At 51.4% G+C, this 15,048-nt stretch overlaps 1 protein-coding gene across 1 annotated transcript; it reads left to right on the top strand.

The window, feature by feature from the left end:
* Positions 1 to 6,349: 6,349 nt before the first annotated feature.
* Positions 6,350 to 11,279, top strand: GNAT1 (G protein subunit alpha transducin 1). Its single transcript, XM_067043111.1, has 9 exons — positions 6,350 to 6,522; positions 7,738 to 7,780; positions 7,887 to 8,028; positions 8,129 to 8,286; positions 8,372 to 8,500; positions 8,759 to 8,888; positions 9,182 to 9,335; positions 9,451 to 9,642; positions 10,019 to 11,279. Exons 1-8 carry the CDS (start codon positions 6,417 to 6,419, stop codon positions 9,639 to 9,641), a joined length of 1,053 nt encoding a protein of 350 aa, XP_066899212.1. The 5' UTR covers positions 6,350 to 6,416; the 3' UTR covers position 9,642; positions 10,019 to 11,279.
* The last annotated feature ends 3,769 nt before the right edge of the window (positions 11,280 to 15,048 follow it).

The raw sequence follows: 15,048 nt of genomic DNA, 5'->3' as shown, positions 1-15,048 counted from the left end.
CTCTAAGAGTTTTATAGTGTCCGGTCTTACATTTCGGTCTCGAATCCATTTTGAGTTTATTTTTGTGTATGGTGTTAGGGAATGTTCTAATTTCATTCTTTTACATGTAGCTGTCCAGTTTTCCCGGCACCACTTATTGAAGAGACTGTCTTTTCTCCATTGTATATCCTTGCCTCCTTTGTCATAGATTAGTTGACCCTAGGTGCGTGGGTTTATCTCTGGGCTTTCTATCCTGTTCCATTGATCTATACTTCTGTTTTTGTGCCAGTACCATATTGTCTTGATTACTGTAGCTTTGTACTGTAGTCTGAAGTCAGCGAGTCTGATTCCTCCAGCTCCGTTTTTTTCCCTCAAGACTGCTTTGCCGGGCTCCCCTGGTGGCGCAGTGGTTGAGAGTCCGCCTGCCGATGCAGGAGACACGGGTTCGTGCCCTGGTCCGGGAGGATCCCACATGCCGCGGAGCAACTAAGCCCGTGAGCCATGGCCGCTGGGCCTGCGCGTCCGGAGCCTGTGCTCCGCAACGGGAGAGGCCACAACAGTGAGAGGCCCGCATACCGCAAAAAAAAAAAAAAAAAAAAAAAAAAGACTGCTTTGCCTATTCGGGGTCTTTTGTGTCTCATACAAATTTTAAGATTTTTTTGTTCTAGTTCTGTAAAAAATGCCACTGGTAATTTGATAGGGATTGTATTGAATCTGTAGATTGCTTTGAGTAGTATATAGTCATTTTCACATTACTGATTCTTCCAATCCAAGAACATGGTATATCTCCCCATCTGTTTGTGTCATCTTTGATTTCTTTCATCAGTGTCTTATAATTTTCTGAGTACAGGTCTTTTACCTCCTTAGGTAGGTTTATTCCTAGGTATTTTATTCTTTTTGTTGCAATGGTGAATAGGATTTTTCCCTTAATTTCTCTTTCTGATCTTTCGTTGTTAATGTATAGGAATGCAAGAGATTTCTGTGCATTAATTTTGTATGCTGCAACTTTACCAAATTCATTGATTAGCTCTAGTAGTTTTCTGGTGATATCTTTAGGATTCTCTATGTATAGTATCATGTCACCTGCAAACAGTGACAGTTTTACCTCTTCTTTTCCAATTTGTATTCCTTTTATTTCTTTTTCTTCTCTGATTGCCATGGCTAGGACTTCCAAAACTATGTTGAATAATAGTGGCGAGAGTGGCTATCCTTGTCCCTAATCTTAGAGGAAATGCTTTCATTTTTTTCACCATTGAGAATGATGTTTGCTGTGGGCTTGTCGTATATGGCCTTTATTGTGTTGAGGTAGGTTCCCTCTATGCCCACTTTCTTGAGAGTTTTTATCATAAATGGGTGTTGAATTTTGTCAAAAGCTTTTTCTGCATCTATTGAGATGATCATATGGTTTTTCTTCTTCAATTTGTAATACGGTGTATCACATTGATTGATTTGTGTATATTGAAGAATCCTTGCATCCCTGGGATAAATCCCACTTGATCATGGTGTATGATCCTTTTAATGTGTTGTTGGATTCTGTTTGCTAGTATTTTGTGGAGGAGGTTTGCATCTATATTCATCAGTGATATTGGTCTGTAATTTTCTTTTTTTGTAGTATCTTTGTCTGGTTTTGGTATCAGGGTGACGGTGGCCTCGTAGAATGAGTTTGGGAATGTTCCTTCCTCTGAAATTTTTTGAAAGAGTTTGGGAAGGATAGATGGTAGCGCTTCTCTAAATGTTTGATAGGTTTGAAGCCATCTTGTCCTGGACTTTTGTTTGCTGGAAGATTTTTAATCACAGTTTCAATTTCATTACTTGTGATTGGTCTGTTCATATTTTCTGTTTCTTCCTGGTTCAGTCTTGGAAGGTTATACCTTTCTAAGAATTCATCCATTTCTTCCAGGCTGTCCATTTTATTGGCATAGAGTTGCCTGTAGTAGTCTCTTAGGATGCTTTGTATTTCTGCGGTGTCTGTTATAACTTCTCCTTTTTCATTCCTAATTTTATTGATTTGAGTCCTCTCCCTCTTTTTCTTGATGAGTCTGGCTAAAGGTTTATCAATTTTGTTTATCTTCTCAAAGAACCAGCTTTTAGTTTTATTGATCTTTGCTATTGTTTTCTTTGTTTCTTTTTTTTTTTTAAATAAATTTATTTATTTACTTTTGGCTACTTTGGGTCTTTGTTGCTGTGCGCGGGCTTTCTCTAGCTGCGGCGAGCAGTGTCCACTCTTTTTTTGTTGCGGTGTGTGAGCTTCTCATTGCGGTGGCCTCTCTGTTGCAGAACATGGACTCCAGACACGTGGGCTTCAGCAGTGGTGGCATACAGGCTCAGCATTTGTGGCTCATGGGCTCCAGAGCACAGGCTCAGCAGCTGTGGCGCATGGGCCCAGTTGCTCCGCAGCATGTGGGATCATCCCAGACCAGGGCTCGAACCCATGTCCCCTGCATTAGCAGGCGGATTCTTAACCACTGCGCCACCAGGGAAGTCCCTCTTTGTTTCTATTTCATTTATTTCTGCTCTGATCTTTATGATTTCTTTCCTTCTCCTAACTTTGGGTTTTGTTTGTTCTTCTTTCTCTAGTTCCTTTAGGTGTAAGGTTAGATTGTTTATTTGAGATTTTCTTGTTTCTTGAGGTAGGCTTATATTGCTATAAACTTCCCCTTAGAACTGCTTTTGCTGCATCCCATAGGTTTTGGATCATCGTGTTTTCATTGTCATTTGTCTCTAGGTATCTTTTGATTTCCTCTTTGATTTCTTCAGTGATCTCTTGGTTATTTAGTAACCTATTGTTTAGCCTCCATGTGTTTGTGTTTTTTATGTTTTTTTCCCTGTAGTTGATTTCTAATCTCATAGCGTTGCGGCTGGAAAAGATGCTTGATATGATTTCAATTTTCTTAAACTTACTGAGGCTTGATTTGTGACCCAAGATGTGGTCTATCCTGGAGAATGTTCTGTGTGCACTTGAGAAGAAAGGAAAGTGTAATCTGCTGTTTTTGGATGGAATGTCCTATAAATATCAATTAAATCTATCTGGTCTATTGTGTCATTTAAAGCTTATGTTTCCGTATTAATTTTCTGTCTGGATGATCTGTCCATTGGTGTAAGTGAGGTGTTAAAGCCCCCTGCTATTATTGTGTTACTGTCAATTTCCTCTTTTATAGCTGTTAGCAGTTGCCTTATGTATTGAGGTGCATATATGTTGGGTGCATATATATTTATAATTGTTATATCTTCTTCTTGGATTGACCCCTTGATCATTAGGTAGTGTCCTTCCTTGTCTCTTGTAACATTCTTTATTTTAAAGTCTCTTTTATCTGATATGAGTATTGCTACTCTAGCTTTCTTTTGTTTTCCATTTGCATGGAATATCTTTTTCCATCCCCTCACTTTCAGTCTGTGTGTGTCCCTAGGTCTGAAGTGGGTCTCTTGTAGACAGCATATATATAGGTCTTGTTTTTTTGTCCATTCAGCGAGCCTGTGTCTCTTGGTTGGAGCATTTAATCCATTCACGTTTAAGGTAATTATCGATATGTATGTTCCTATTACCATTTTCTTACTTGTTATGGGATTGTTTTTGTAGGTCCTTTTCTTCTCTCGTGTTTCCCACTTAGAGAAGTTCCTTTAGCATTTGTTGTAGAGCTGGTTTGGTGGTGCTGAATTCTCTTAGCTTTTGCTTGTCTGTAAAGCTTTTGATTTCTCTGTCCAATCTGAATGAGATCCTTGCCAGGTAGAGTAATCTTGGTTGTAGTTTCTTCCCTTTCATCACTTTAACTATATCGTGCCACTCCCTCCTGGCTTGTAGAGTTTCTGCTGAGAAATCAGCTGTTAACCTTATGGGAGTTCCCTTGTATGTTATTTGTTGTTTTTCCCTTGCTGCTTTCAATAATTTTTCTTTGTCTTTAATTTTTATCAGTTTGATTACTATGTGTCTCGCCATGTTTCTCCTTGGGTTTATCCTGCCTCGGACTCTCTGCGCTTCCTGGACTTGGGTGGCTATTTACTTTCCCATGTTAGGGAAGTTTTTGACTATAATCTCTTCAGATATTTTCTTGGGTCCTTTCTCTCTCTCTTCTCCATCTGGGACCCCTATAATGCGAATGTTGTTGCATTAGTTGTCCCAGAGGTCTCTTAGGCTTTCTTCATTTCTTTTCATTCTTTTTTCTTTATTCTGTTCTGCAGCAGTGAATTCCACCATTCTGTCTTCCAGGTCACTTATCCGTTCTTCTGCCTCAGTTATTCTGCCATTGATTCCTTCTAGTGTATTTTTCATTTCAGTTATTGTATTGTTCATCTCTGTTTGTTTGTTCTTTAATTCTTCTAGGTCTTTGTTAAACATTTCTTGCACCTTCTTGATCTTTGCCTCCATTCTTTTTTCGAGGTCCTGGATCATCTTCACTATCATTTTTCTGAATTCTCTTTCTGGAAGGTTGCCTATCTCCACTTCATTTAGTTGTTTTTCTGGGGTTTTATCTTGTTCCTTCATCTGGTACAAAGTCCTCTGCCTTTTCATTTTGTCTATCTTTCTATGAATGTGTTTTCCTTCCACAGGCTGCAGAATTGTAGTTCTTCTTGCTTCTGCTGTACAAAAGCTTTTAAGTTTGATTAAGTCACCTTTGTTCATTTTTCCTTTTACTTCTATTCCTTTGCGAGACGGACCTGAGAAAATATTGGTACAATTTATGTCAGAATGTTTTGCCTATGTTCTCTTCTAGGAGTTTTATGGTGTTGTGTTTAAGTCTTTAAGCCATTTTGAGTTTATTTTTGTGTATAGTGTAAGGGTGTGTTCTAACTTCATTGATTTACATGCACCTGTCCAGCTTTCCCAACACTAGGGACAGTCTCCAGTGCTCAGTATCTGGGGCCCTGGCACCCCGGGTCCGCAAGAGTTGAGTCCTGAGACAGCCAGGTTTCCGGGAAGTTCAGCCAGGAGGGGGCCTTGAGAGCCCAGGATTTGGGTCTTCTGATGGGAGGTGGCAAATCTTCAGAGGCTGGAACTCAACATTACATGCTCAGTTGAACCACTTCCACTCAGCAGCACGTCCTGTCCCATCTAAACCCCCACAGAGACCTGTGACCCCTCAACTGAGGCAGGCATGCCCTTGAGATGCCCCTAGGCAGGTCCCAGATTACCAACAGGGGACAGAAGAGGAGTGGGGGTCATCTGCTCCTCCCCTGGGAACACCAGACCTGCTTCAGGACTCAGTTTTCCCATCTGATAACAGGACTGCAAAACATCCCCTGGAAGAGCCTGGCCACCTCCACAGGTCAGAGTGTTGCACCATGGGTACACGTAGACACAGGTATGTGCAAACGTGCACACATACAGGCAGACACATGCATAAATGCACATGTACACAGGCAAGTGCACACACATGCACATATATATGCACTTATAAATTCATGCACACACATGCACACATTAACCCAGTTTGGCACAATAAAGTACACATACAAACACATCTGCACACGAAGAGAAATGCACAAAAGCACATCCATGCACATGCACACACAGTACACAAACAGGCAAGCATAGACACACATGCATTCACAAAGGCATAAAAATGCAGACATAAACACACAAGTACACATAGACAAACGTGTCATGTCATTGCCTTGCTTGGTGCCAGTAAAGTATACTTGCACACACCCAGTACATGTAGCAGACCTGCACACCCACCCAAGTCCATTGGAATCATGGAGGCATGTAGAGGCCTTGACCAGGTCAGATCCAGACCTTGGTACAGGGCAAATGCAATGTCCACCTTTCCCTCTTGACTCCCTGCTGAGAATGGAACCCTGGTTCAGAGTCACCAGCCCTTCTCAACTACGTCCTGCTATGTGGCCCTCTGAGCCTCCACTTCCTCATCCGTAAAATGATGTGGGTACCAACCCACCAGGGCTGGTGTGAGCTAGGTAAGGAGCAGCGCTGAGCCCAGTGCTGGGCAGGGGTCAGGTGCTCCTTCCTTGCTTCTCCCTCTACTCCCTGCTGCCAGGCTACCCCCCAATGCCCCCACCCTGGAATTTGAGGCCCTCTCCTCCCCTTTCTGAGCCTGGATCCTATGGAACATGTCTCCCTGCTCTGGATCAGGGCTGGACTACCTCCAGGGTCTCTCCCAGAGAGTTTGGGGAGCAGCATACAGGGGGTGCAGAGTCAGCAGTTGAGGGATTGGGGCCATGCCAGCCTGATTAGGGCGGCTGGGGGCTGAGCTGGATTCACTTGTCCTTGTCTCTGATTGGCTCTTGGGTACCAACAACCCCCAAATCCTACTAAGCAGCCCCAACAGGGCCTGCACAGGTCTGTGGACAGCCAGTTGATTGCCAGTTCTGAGGTCAGAAGGGTGTCTGGGGAGGCCAGAGGCTGGCCTGAGCCTGGCTCTTGGGATCCCTTGCATCCAGAAGAGCCAACTGACCACCCTGTTCCTACACCTCCTGTCGGGACCATGGGGGCTGGGGCCAGCGCTGAGGAGAAGCACTCAAGGGAGCTGGAAAAGAAGCTGAAAGAAGATGCCGAGAAGGATGCTCGAACTGTGAAACTGCTGCTTCTGGGTAAGGGTGTGGGCTGCGGTGAGGCCACTGCTACTAGTCAGAGGCCCAGGGGTCGGCAGGTGGCCCTTCTGTGAAGTAGGTGTGACTTGGGAAACAGAATGAGCCTGCAACCTGACAGGAAACAGAGTGGGAGCTGTGGCCAAGCAAGCCCTGGCCAAGCAAGCCCTGGCCAAGCCTTGACAATGATGCCCTGGCTCCCTAAGGCTGGGAATCCCACAGAACCCCTCTCCAGGGGGCCCAGCCTCAGGCAACCTCCCCTCCCAAGAAGTGTGTGCCCATCTCACTTTTGTAGAGATGTGTGTACGAGGCCTAGTTTTGCCCTGGCTGTGCTCCCTCAAACACCAGTCTTGGGCCTGCTGGGCCTGCTGGGCAGGGCTCAGAAACCAGGGGCCTCCTTGGGAGCCCCACAACAAGGCTGTTCCCTTGGGAAGGAGAGGGTCACAGTCCTCCTGAGAGTGGGCAGCCTCTAGGACCACCCAGATCCACAGACAGTGACCCTCGGTTTCCAGAGCTTTATTGTTGACAGACCTGCAGAACACTTAAGGGGGTAGGGTGCACTAAGGCCCAGCCGGGAATAGGTAAAGCCATGTCCTTGGTCCCATGGGTGGTGAGGGGAGATGGGGCTGATCTAGTACCCCAAGGCCACTTCCTCCCCCCAGGGGAAGAAGGAGCTGCTTTGAGAGGGCAGTGCAGGCTCTGCGCAGGCTCTCCAGGGTCCAGCCAGACAGCTGGATGTGGGGAGAGGGACCAAGCCAGAGTACCCCAGGGAAGAGAGAGAGGCTAAGCCAAACTGTGCCCAACACCCGCATGAGAACAGGCTCAGAGGGGCTGTTAGCTCTGTCCTCTCCCTCAGCAAAAGGTGCTAATTCCCTCTGAGCCTCTTGGAGACGTTTCCTCCCAACACAGGTGAAAAGCAGGGGTTGACCTGGCTCAAATAATCCCATGCATGCAGTACCAGAATCTTCCACAAGGTGGAGCTCCAGGTTTCTTTATTTTTGTCCTCAGACTAATAAAACGGAAAATACCAGGGTCTTGAAGGCTCCTCAGCACCGTCGAGGTTGTCGATTCCCCCCGTCAGCCCCCTTCTGTCACTCCTGACGTTTACGTTTTGCCGCCAGGGCATCATGACCTGACTTTGGGGGTTGGGGGGAAAACAGGTGTGATAAGAGGGAGCAGTGCGGTCAGCGCGTCTCTGAGGTAGGGTTTCCATTCCAGGTGCCGGTGAGTCCGGGAAGAGTACCATTGTCAAGCAGATGAAGTGAGTGCCCCTGCCCTACCCGAGGCCCCTGGGGGTGGGCACACGTACGAGGTCTGCCCTTCCCCACCTACCCGAGAGGCGCTGACCCGGCTCCCCATGGCTGCAGGATCATCCACCAGGATGGGTACTCGCTGGAAGAGTGCCTCGAGTTCATTGCCATCATATATGGCAACACGCTACAGTCCATCTTGGCCATCGTGCGCGCCATGACCACGCTCAATATCCAGTATGGAGACTCTGCGCGCCAGGTGTGCCAAGAGACTAGCTGAACAGGGCTTCTGGGGACTCGAGGTGCGAGGCTGGGCCCAAGTCCATGGTCACCACCAACCACTCCCCTCCCCCCCCCAGGACGATGCCCGGAAGTTGATGCACATGGCAGACACCATCGAGGAGGGCACTATGCCCAAGGAGATGTCAGACATCATCCAGCGGCTGTGGAAGGATTCGGGTATCCAGGCCTGTTTCGATCGCGCCTCGGAGTACCAGCTCAACGACTCTGCTGGCTAGTGAGAGCACAGGCGGGGCGCGGGGCGGGCGGGGCCCTGCCACGCCCCCCAACCCAACCCTACCCACACCCCGGATCTCCCGCAGCTACCTCTCGGACCTGGAGCGCCTGGTAACCCCGGGCTACGTGCCCACTGAACAGGACGTGCTGCGCTCGCGTGTCAAGACCACTGGTATCATTGAGACGCAGTTCTCCTTCAAGGACCTCAATTTCCGGTACGACCCCGCGCCCTAGCTCTCGCTCTCCGGGGGCCTGACCGCAAGCTCACTGCCTGAGGCCCCGTCTGATCCCAGAGGCCCCATCCCTACGAGAGACCCTGCCCCTTCTCGGACAACCCGCCCGCAGAAATGCCCGGCCCCTCCGGATGCCACTCCCATCTGGGTGCCTCCCAGCCAGCATTAGGAAACCAGGGGATGCCTGTGGGCACGTCCAGGGGACTCGATGCGCCGGCTCAGGTTCTCACGGCCCCGCAGGATGTTCGATGTGGGCGGGCAGCGCTCAGAACGCAAGAAGTGGATCCACTGCTTCGAGGGTGTGACCTGCATCATCTTCATCGCGGCGCTCAGCGCCTACGACATGGTGCTTGTGGAGGACGACGAAGTGGTGAGTGCTCCAGCAGGGCCTGAGCGTTTGAGCGGGGAGGAGGAGAGCGGACAGCAGAGACAGCGCTGCGGGCGCGGGGAGCATCTGAGAGAGGACATTCGACCCAGAACGGTCTGAAGGAGGAGATGAGGCAGACTGTTGCCCTGCTCAGGGGGGCGAAAGGGGAGACGGTCTTGGAGCTGTCTGGGCAGGGAGACCCAGGAGCCCAGAGAGCAGGGGTCTGCCCGCCGGACGCAGCTAGGTGGGGGCGGCGGCCGCAGTCCCCGGTGCCCGACAGCCTCTGCCCTCCTCAGAACCGCATGCACGAGAGCCTGCACCTATTCAACAGTATCTGCAACCACCGCTACTTCGCCACCACGTCCATCGTGCTCTTCCTCAACAAGAAGGACGTTTTCTCGGAGAAGATAAAAAAGGCGCACCTCAGCATCTGCTTTCCGGACTACAATGGTGAGACCCTCGGCCCGCCGCCAGGCGGCGTCGCAAACCCACGATCTCGGCCTGCGCTCCTCCCGCCGCGGGGAGGATTTGCTACCGGGAGTGAGAACTCCCCCTTCCCCGCCAGGGCCCAACACATATGAGGACGCGGGCAATTACATCAAGGTGCAATTCCTCGAGCTCAACATGAGACGCGACGTGAAGGAGATCTATTCCCACATGACGTGCGCCACCGACACACAGAACGTCAAGTTTGTCTTCGACGCTGTCACCGACATTATCATCAAGGAGAACCTCAAAGACTGCGGCCTCTTCTGAGGTGGCTCCTCGCGGGCCGGGATGCTCCCCTGTCGTGCCTCTTGGTCTCAATACCCCAAGCCCCATCCCCTGCTCCCCATCCCACCTCTCGACTGCAGGCCCCTCCCCAGCTCTCCAGATCCACTCCACTGCTTGCCGCCTGGCCCCCAACTTCCAGACCCTATTGCTTCCAGGCCCCACCCTGACTCCTCAGGCTCCACCCCATGGCCATAGGCCCCTCCCCTGGCCCACAAGCCCCACCCACTCAAGCTCTTTTGTCCCCGCCCCATCCCCCCAGGTGTCACTGCTTCCAAGCCCACCTCCACCTGTCTCTCAGCCTAAACCCAATTATTTGGGTTGCTTAGGAATGTTGACTCTCTTCCTTTTTCTCTTCACAGGTGCCTGAACTCATGCGTTCCTGAGACCCTGTAGCCCTTGCCGCCTTGTAGCCCCAATCCACATGATCCCTATCAGCCCCCCAGGACTCCTGGGCCCCAGCCTGTGGCCCCACCAGCCACAGATTCAAAACCCTAAGCCCTGCTAACCTTGAGGGACTTACCCTCCCCCATGGCTCCCAGGATTCCCAGGTCTCCCAGAGTCCGGTGCCCCCAGACACCCTAGCACTGCCCTTCACAGCCTGGCTGCACTGGCCTCCAGGACCCACCACAGCCAGCCCCAGCTAGGAGCAAGCAGGACTTGGGGCAGCTACAGCTCACGGTGACTCAGCAGTACCCCACTGACCAATCTCCTGCTGCTCTCCTGCCCCAGGAGGCCCGTGATTCACCTGGTGGGTCTGGGTTCAGCAAACAGCCCTCCCTCCCAGAGCTTCATGAAGGGCAGTGGGGCAGGAAGGGAACCCTCCTCCAAGCAGGCCTGCTGCTTACCATCAGCCCATTCTAGCCTTACCACCTCCATGTGACAAGTCTGACACCCATCTGCCCAGTGGCCAGTGACTGCCCGACGCAGCAGCTTTAGGGGTCCAAAGTCCAAGCCAGCTCTAGCCTGTGAAACTCATACATAGACGAATTAGTGAGTGGGGGCAAGCCTGGGAGCTCCTGGTGCCAGGAAGAGACTCAAGCTGGACCCTTCCCCACATATACTAACCCCTTCCCCCACAGGCTCTGCCCCCTCCATGCTTGGACACTGTATTCATGTCCTACTCACTTACACACCCACAGTACTCCAGGCCAGTCTGTCAAGGGAGGGTACTGTTGACACCAGCTGTGGCCAATGGCTGAACTGTCCTAAGGGGTGGCTGGGAGCAGAGTCCGGCTCCCATCGATCAGCCCCAGGCAGGAGATTTGGGACAGGAAGGAGGCCCAGATTGTACCCAGAGGGGTCTGCCTCAGGTAGGGTCATAAGCAAACCCAGGTGACCCTCTTGTCCCTGCCAGCAGCTTCTCTCATCCTTCCCATTCAGGGCCCATTCCCTGGTGGGAAAAACTGAGGTCCATGCCTGAACCATCAGTGACAAAGGCATCCATGTCCCCACACCCCTGCTTCCTACTTCTTCATCAAGCACCAAGTCCTCGCTGATGCCCGTGGGCTTGGGGCCTGTGCTGTAGTCGAGGGCAAGGAGCATCCGTCTAACAAGGCCAGGGCATAATTTGCACTCCCTTCAGCTAGATACACGGACTCAGCAATAAATCTTTGCATCAGGCCCCAGCTGTCCTTTCTTGGGGGGAGGGGGAGAGTGTTAATGATCATGAGTCATGCAAATTTATTAAGTGCCCAGTGCTGGGCTGGACGTGAGTGGGAAGGTGGTCCCTTCCAGGGTGAAGCACCTGACCTAACATGGCAGGGAGCACTCTTGGGGGCATGGGATCAATATGGGGTCTTGAGAGGGGTTGAGAAGGGGAAAGGAGCCGTGGGAAATGTTCACAAGGACGATGTTGGATCAAGAGGGGGTTGCAAGGTGGAAGCTAGTTCTGGCAGGGACTGTAGTGTATATAAGGCCCAGGAACATGGGCTGGTGGACCACAGGAGTTCAGTGGAGCAGGGAAGGGGAGATGGGGTGGGGAGACTGGGCAGGTGCCAAACGCCAGCCTTCTGGAAGAAGCCTGTGCTTCCTCCAGAAGATGATGGGTCCAGGAAGCCCTTGAAGCTAGAACATAATTGCAGGGCTGGGATTAGGGTGAGGCAAATGAGGCACTCACCTCAGGTGTTAAGATTTAAGGTGATGCCAAAAAAATCAGTAATCAAGATAAGTATTAATGCAATACTTTCAAAAATCAAAATTACAGCCAAAAAATCCATAATGAACAGAATATCAAAATTTTAAATAAAGACAAGATCCAAGAAAGCCCTGCAAAGCCATATTGGACCCTAAAGCAAAAGGAAAAATGTCCACTCCTATATATGTTTTTATGTATTTTTAAAGGTTAATTTTATTTTACAGAACATTAAAGTAGTTGAAAAAACATCGAACAAATTGTAAGTAGGTATATTAAAACTCACAATATTACTTTAAGATTAAATATTTTATTTATACCTAAAACAGAATTTATACTTTTATTTTCTTGGCTTTAATGGAAATAAAATCATCAATGATATTTTCCAAATCTGTTTCTGGAAAAAACAATCATTAAAATTTTTTATAAAAACATGTATATAGGGACACATATTTTTCCTGGGGTCTGGGCATGGGGGAGTAGAGGAATGGGGCTGGAAGGGTCCATGAGGAAGAGACGTCATTACCCCGTGGAGCCAGGATCTGCAAGGAGTGGGACTCACTGACAAGGGTCTGGATCTGTGCAGTGACCAAGTGCATGTGATGCCCCCACCAAGCTGGGACTGCACAGGAGTGTTGAGGGGACTGAGTTTTCTGGACCTGTGGTCACTTGGGGGAGAGGTCCAGGAGTCAGACAGATGCTTGGGGCTGGGCAGAAGGCAGCATGTGGGCAGCATCCTCAGTGTCCAGGTGGAAGTGGCACTATGAGCCTGTGTGGGGCTAGAAGGGGAGAGTGAGGGTACCCAGGCCTGAGCATGGGGTGGAGGGGAGGGACACTGGATGGGTTAGAGAGCCCAGGACACATGGGCAGCCACAGTGGTGCTGCTCAGAGTCCTCAGGGGAGGATGAGGCTCAGGCCAGTGGTTCAGGACCTCACCGGGTGGTTTTGGGCCTGGCTGAGCTGGGCTGCTCATCCCTGCTAAGGACCCTCTGCCCAAACAATTTACTGGAGTGAGGTGGGGCAGAGGAGAGTGATGGTGGGATTTATGGGGAGGGGCAAGGTGGAAGACAGAAGGCTTTGGTAAGCTGGCGGTGGCAGGCTTGAGACAGAGGAAGCTGCGGGAGAGGTGGGCTAATGGGGTCTTCCGCATGGCCACCTTGTCTTGGAAGGAAGGTAATGAGCTCCCCAGCCTTCTTAGGCGAGGGACAGAGAGGAGGCCAAACACCATGCAGGGGCTGGACCCCACGCTCCAGGTTCTGACCCTAGGGACTGGGATTCTGAACCAATATTCTTGGATCCCATGGACTGAGGACACTGCCTGGCCTCAAGCTGCCCTGTTCATGGCCAGCAAGTATGGGGGTGGGGGGTCGAGTCTCCTGGCCGGAAGCCTCCTCAGCCCCGCTTACCACACTTGTGTAATTGCACCCTAATGAGCAGGATCAATGTGTGCCTAATGCCTGATTCAGAGTCCAGGGCAGAGGATCAGAGGGAGCTGGCCCAGAGTCGGCACAGTGACCACACCCTAGTCTTGTAGGCAGGGGCCATTTACTGTGGGCATCTCCCGCCTCCACCATCCCTGCCTGACCTCAACCTCAAGGTGCCCCTGGGGGCCTTCCCAGCCTTCGACTCTGGCTCTGGCGGGACTAACCTGGCCCAGCCACGGAACAGAGATTAGACAGGCCTGGCGAACCGTTAATGCTGCTGACGTCAGGGCCCGGTTGGGTGGCTACTGGGTGGGGGCTTGGGCCCTCCCCACGGGCAGTAGCACAGCCCACGTGACCTGGGCGCATTAAGCCGCTTCAGTGGCCAAAGAAGCTGGGTGCCAGAGCTCAGGGGAGAGAGGGGGGCCCCGGGACTTTGGGGGCAGGCTCCAGCCTGGAGGTCACCAGCTCTGTGGACTCGGGCCAGGGGAGAGCCAGACAGGTGGGTTTGCCTATGGATGCCCTCTATATTTCCTCAACCCCGCACCCCTGCTAGTGCCCAGAGAGGAGCCTCCCATACACCAAGGTGGGCAGAGTGTATTCAGGAGCTATGGGTGTGGGTCCTCAACCCTGGGGTACGGAGGTGAGAACCACCCTCTCCTGTGAGGCCTTGAAAGCCCCAACATGACTCCAGGCCAAGGGTCCCGTCCCGGAACACAACCCTCCGCCTATCAGTGCCAATCCCACATGCACTCAAGCTTCCCTGTGGCCAAGCTGTTCCTTCCATCCACAGTACCCTCTCTTCCCCACCCTGGCATGTGCCTTTCTTCCCCTTGGCAGAGCCAAGCCCACGGATTGCTTCTCCATCAGGCTTTTCCTGATCCACACACTCTAACCTGGCAGGAGCTTTCCTGTCTAGAGGGCCCACACAGAGCGCTTGGAGACACTGAGCCTGGGGCTGTGTGGTGGGGCGGCAAGAGCAGCCGCAGTCAGGGTAGGACGAGCTGGCTCTTCCAGGGGCTCAGGCACGGTTCTCAGAGGCGATCTTTCATTTGGGTGTTGAGGGACAAGTCAGAGTGTGCCAAGGAGGTGGGACAGGATGGGGAACCAGGAGGGCAGAGGCACAGGGAGGTGAAGGCTGGCATGTTCTTGGAACAGATGGGCAGTGGGGGAGGTGAAGAGGCCAGTTGGGAAGAGGAGCAGGTTGGGAGGATGTCAGGCAGGCCAGCCGGGTGTGAGGCAGGTGCCCGCAGGGTGTCTGAGGAATCAGTGGATACAGATGCTAGGCTCTGGGGAGGACTGGGTTGGAGGTGAAGATGGAGCTTCACTGTAAAAGAGGGTCTTGGGACACTGTGTAGATGGTGTGCCAGGGGAGGTGCTGGTGTGGTGAGAGAGGGCTGCCTAGCTGGAGGCTAAAGAGGGAGGAACGAGCAAAGGGCTGCCAGGACCCTGGAAGGAGGGTCTGAGTGATCCTGGGATCCTAAGTTCTGTCTCATATATCTGACAGTTTCTTGGACCTGTGTCTCAGATTCTGGAGATGGGGGAGTGGAGGTAGGGGACTGGGCCAAAGGTTGAGATAAAGCTCCCCCCACCTTCCACTCCAGGTGGCTGCCCCCAGCACAGCAGCTGCATGGATAGACATTCCCTCCAGCCTCTGGGAGAAGGTGCCTGGTACCTCTCGGAGCCCCATAATGGCTGCCAACAGTCCAGCCACCTCAGGCTGAGCTGGGAGATTTGGCAGGTGTTGGGAAAGGCCTCTGAGCTGTGTTTGCCCTGGCTGGGGCCCAGGTCTAGCATCAGCAATCGGGCAGCCCCTCCCCCAGCCTGGCCACAACTG

This window comes from Kogia breviceps, chromosome 10, assembly GCF_026419965.1.
Source record: "Kogia breviceps isolate mKogBre1 chromosome 10, mKogBre1 haplotype 1, whole genome shotgun sequence".
Classification (NCBI taxonomy): Eukaryota; Metazoa; Chordata; class Mammalia; order Artiodactyla; family Physeteridae; genus Kogia; species Kogia breviceps.
Note: the sequence above shows the minus strand (reverse complement) of the source record. Positions and strands in the feature narration are given on the sequence as shown.

Coding starts and splice junctions, on each gene's coding strand:
- GNAT1 (XM_067043111.1), top strand. CDS start 6,417: ATGGGGGCTGGGGCCAGCGCTGAGGAGAAGCACTCAAGGGAGCTGGAA. Junction 8,889..9,181: donor TTGTGGAGGACGACGAAGTG/GTGAGTGCTCCA, acceptor TGCCCTCCTCAG/AACCGCATGCACGAGAGCCT. Junction 9,336..9,450: donor CTGCTTTCCGGACTACAATG/GTGAGACCCTCG, acceptor CTTCCCCGCCAG/GGCCCAACACATATGAGGAC.